A 3,041-nucleotide genomic window follows, 5' to 3' on the forward strand; every position below is an offset into this window, starting at 1 on the left:
CTCTAATTTGATCCAAGTGAAACAATAACACCCAACTTCAGTATCCGTTAAAACATCAATTATCACATGTTGCTTCTAGTGGCACCCTTGGCGAGTGACTGATCCCTAGTAATTGTTTTCCTGGTGTCTCTAATACCTCTTATCGATTAATTTATATCTTTATTGGATTTAGCCCATTTTCTCTGTTGATAGAATCTGAGAACATTTTTGTTTGAGGTTGAGAGATCACTCAATTGGAAATGAATTAGTTTCTCGGAGAATTGACAATCCAGCACTATTTTAAAGAGCACATGTATATGCATGATTTGCATTGTTGAATGAAAGCCCTGCCGGAAGTTAGAGTGCAACATCAACTATAAATCCAAACTTGGTTCTTTTGCTCACTGCTTACTATAATCATACTTTATTATTATTATTATTATTTTTGATAAATGAAAACAAGCCATGTGTAATTGGTGAGTACAAGCGAAAAGCACAAATGCAAGCTCTACAACATGTGTTGGCACTCAGAGTGAATTGAGATTCAAATTTACTTTATAAACAAAACATGGACACCATGTATAAGGGACTCAATGATATTTGACTAAATGGTTGTTGACTACTTGTTGCATGTTTTTTCTTAACAAAGTTATGCTTTATCAATTCTTATAAAGAAAAAAAATATATTATAAAAAAATAAAGTTAAAATAAAAATAAATAAATGAGAGGGATTCATAAGAAAGTTCCTAATTTCCCAATAAGCGGTCAGGTGCAACCCCAAATATCCAGCGCCACCACATCAATCCATTCAAGCGTGCACTCAGGCTCGGCGGGGCACAGCTCATTGCAAGCAAGCAAGCAAGCTCTCGCAAACGCGTGCGCGCGCGCGGGCGACCATAGCCCGCCCGCGGATTACCCCTCGCTTCACTTCCTCCCTTAAGAGCCCCCCTTATTCACCACCTTCTCCTCAATTCCCCCTCCACTCCTCCAAGTTTCCAAATTCCTCTTTCCCTCTCTTTAGTACTCAAACTTGGATTTTTCAAAGCCTTTGTTAGAAATTTCTAAAGTGAAAGCAACACCTATCCTTTTTCCTCTTCTTGTCATCATTTGCCTTGATATATATACACAAATTAACATGGCTGACAACCCTTCTAATGTACAGTGTTCACCATTATCATCATCATCACCACCACCTCCTCCACCACCACCACCAACTCAACAGTCTACTCATCAGTGTGGATCCAATGAACCACAGCCAGACCCTCCACCATCCCTACAAATGCCTCAAGTGACATCACCGGTCACCGGGAAGCACCCGGCATACCGGGGAATACGTAGCCGTAGCAGCAAATGGGTATCAGAGATTCGAGAGCCTCGCAAGACCAACCGTATTTGGCTCGGAACTTATCCTACTCCAGAGATGGCTGCTGTCGCATATGATGTCGCCGCCTTGGCTCTACGAGGTGCTGAAGCAATTCTCAACTTCCCTGATGCTATTGCCACTCGACCCGTTCCAGCTTCTAATTCTCCTTCTGATATACGTGCGGCCGCGTCTGCTGCAGCTAGAGCTGCAGTTACAGCTACTGCTGCAACAGTTGTACATAAAGAAGAGGAAAGTTATAATCTTGGACTTAAACTCAACAAAGACGAAGCTGAAAGCAGCGAGTTTGTGGATGAAGATGAGATGTTTGATATGCCTCAATTATTAGTTAACATGGCTGAAGGCATGCTTATGAGCCCTCCAAGATTGAGCCCTCCTGGCTCTGATGATTCACCGGAGGTTTCCGAAGCTGAGAGCTTATGGAGCTACCATTGAAATTTATCAATGATTATGATGATGATGATGATGATGATGATGATGATTAGTTATTCAAGCTGAAAAAACAGGCAAAATTAATTTGATCAAAATTTTTGCATACAATAGGGAATGATATTTCAGTTTGCTGTTATTGTTGTTCTCATGACATTGATTAGGGTTTCATATACGTACGTACATCTGGTTTTAATTTGTTAATTGCTTTTCCATTGAACTTCAACATTATACTTTCATTTACCTTCAACTTTCTCTTTTACAATTCACTTGCCAAAAACAAGCGTTTGCCTACCAATCTTTTAAAGCTCTTTGTCGTTACTTTCCTGAAATCTCTCTCTCTCTATATATATACATATATATATATATATATTAACATGCAGGCATTATTCTATCTTCTTCTGAGTGAGTTCTGACTACAAGGGAAAACACCATGCAGTGTGGTCTGAGAATGGGTGAAGGACTGGTTGCTAAGAGGGAGATGTTTTTTATCTCTTACTTTGGAGAGAAAGTGTTGCTATAAAACTAGGAGAAAAGAAAAACCCTAGCTAGAGCACAGTGATGAATAGTAAGAAAGAAGAAAGCTCTGAAAGGCCATTGAAGGGCAGAACGAATTGAATTTATTGACAAGTTGCCTGCCAAATTCATTGTAGTGAGTAAAAGATAATACTAGATATGTCCCCCAAAGCTATATAAGATACAAAGCTTCTCAGCCTATTCATATAAATTTCTTTTGGCCTTAAGCTGAGACAAATATGTCAGGTTTCCAGAACTCATGGTCAATCTATGCTCTGACCTTCAGCTGATTTACTGTTCATCTTTTGAATATAAAAACAGAATTTTCTTGTTCTTCACTCAAATATCTATACATATATTCTTCTACCTATCAAGTAGACCTTTCTATCTTTACTTTATTTTATTTTTATCTTCATATCATTTTTAATTATTCAGAGTCACAGTACTTAATATCATGTTAAGTGGATATATAAAAGATTTTATATAAAAAAAAAAGTGGATAAAAGATCATTAATGAATGACACCCATAAATTGGTTACCCCAACAACTTCTCACTTTTATTTGTTTGTCGTGGATGGTGATAAATCCTCAAATCTTTTACATGTACTCATTAATATTCTGGTTACTAATTTTTATGATAGAGGTTAGACAGGGTGTCTATTTAAGAAACCCACATGCATTTGAATTCTTTTATTCCTATTATTATGTGAAAATTAATTTACTCATTAAAAACTCA

The 3,041-nt window shown here is 37.5% G+C and overlaps 1 protein-coding gene across 1 annotated transcript; it reads left to right on the top strand.

The window, feature by feature from the left end:
• The first annotated feature begins 958 nt into the window (after nt 1-958).
• Nucleotides 959-2,621, top strand: LOC120257650 (ethylene-responsive transcription factor ERF024-like). Its single transcript, XM_039265080.1, has one exon. It carries the CDS (start codon nt 1,115-1,117, stop codon nt 1,793-1,795), a length of 681 nt encoding a protein of 226 aa, XP_039121014.1. The 5' UTR covers nt 959-1,114; the 3' UTR covers nt 1,796-2,621.
• Nucleotides 2,622-3,041: the final 420 nt, after the last annotated feature.

This window comes from Dioscorea cayenensis, unplaced genomic scaffold (assembly GCF_009730915.1).
Source record: "Dioscorea cayenensis subsp. rotundata cultivar TDr96_F1 unplaced genomic scaffold, TDr96_F1_v2_PseudoChromosome.rev07_lg8_w22 25.fasta BLBR01002248.1, whole genome shotgun sequence".
Lineage (NCBI taxonomy): Eukaryota > Viridiplantae > Streptophyta > Magnoliopsida > Dioscoreales > Dioscoreaceae > Dioscorea > Dioscorea cayenensis.

Bases quoted from the DNA above. Each gene is read 5' to 3' on its own strand.
- LOC120257650 (XM_039265080.1), top strand. From the start codon at position 1,115: ATGGCTGACAACCCTTCTAATGTACAGTGTTCACCATTATCATCATCA.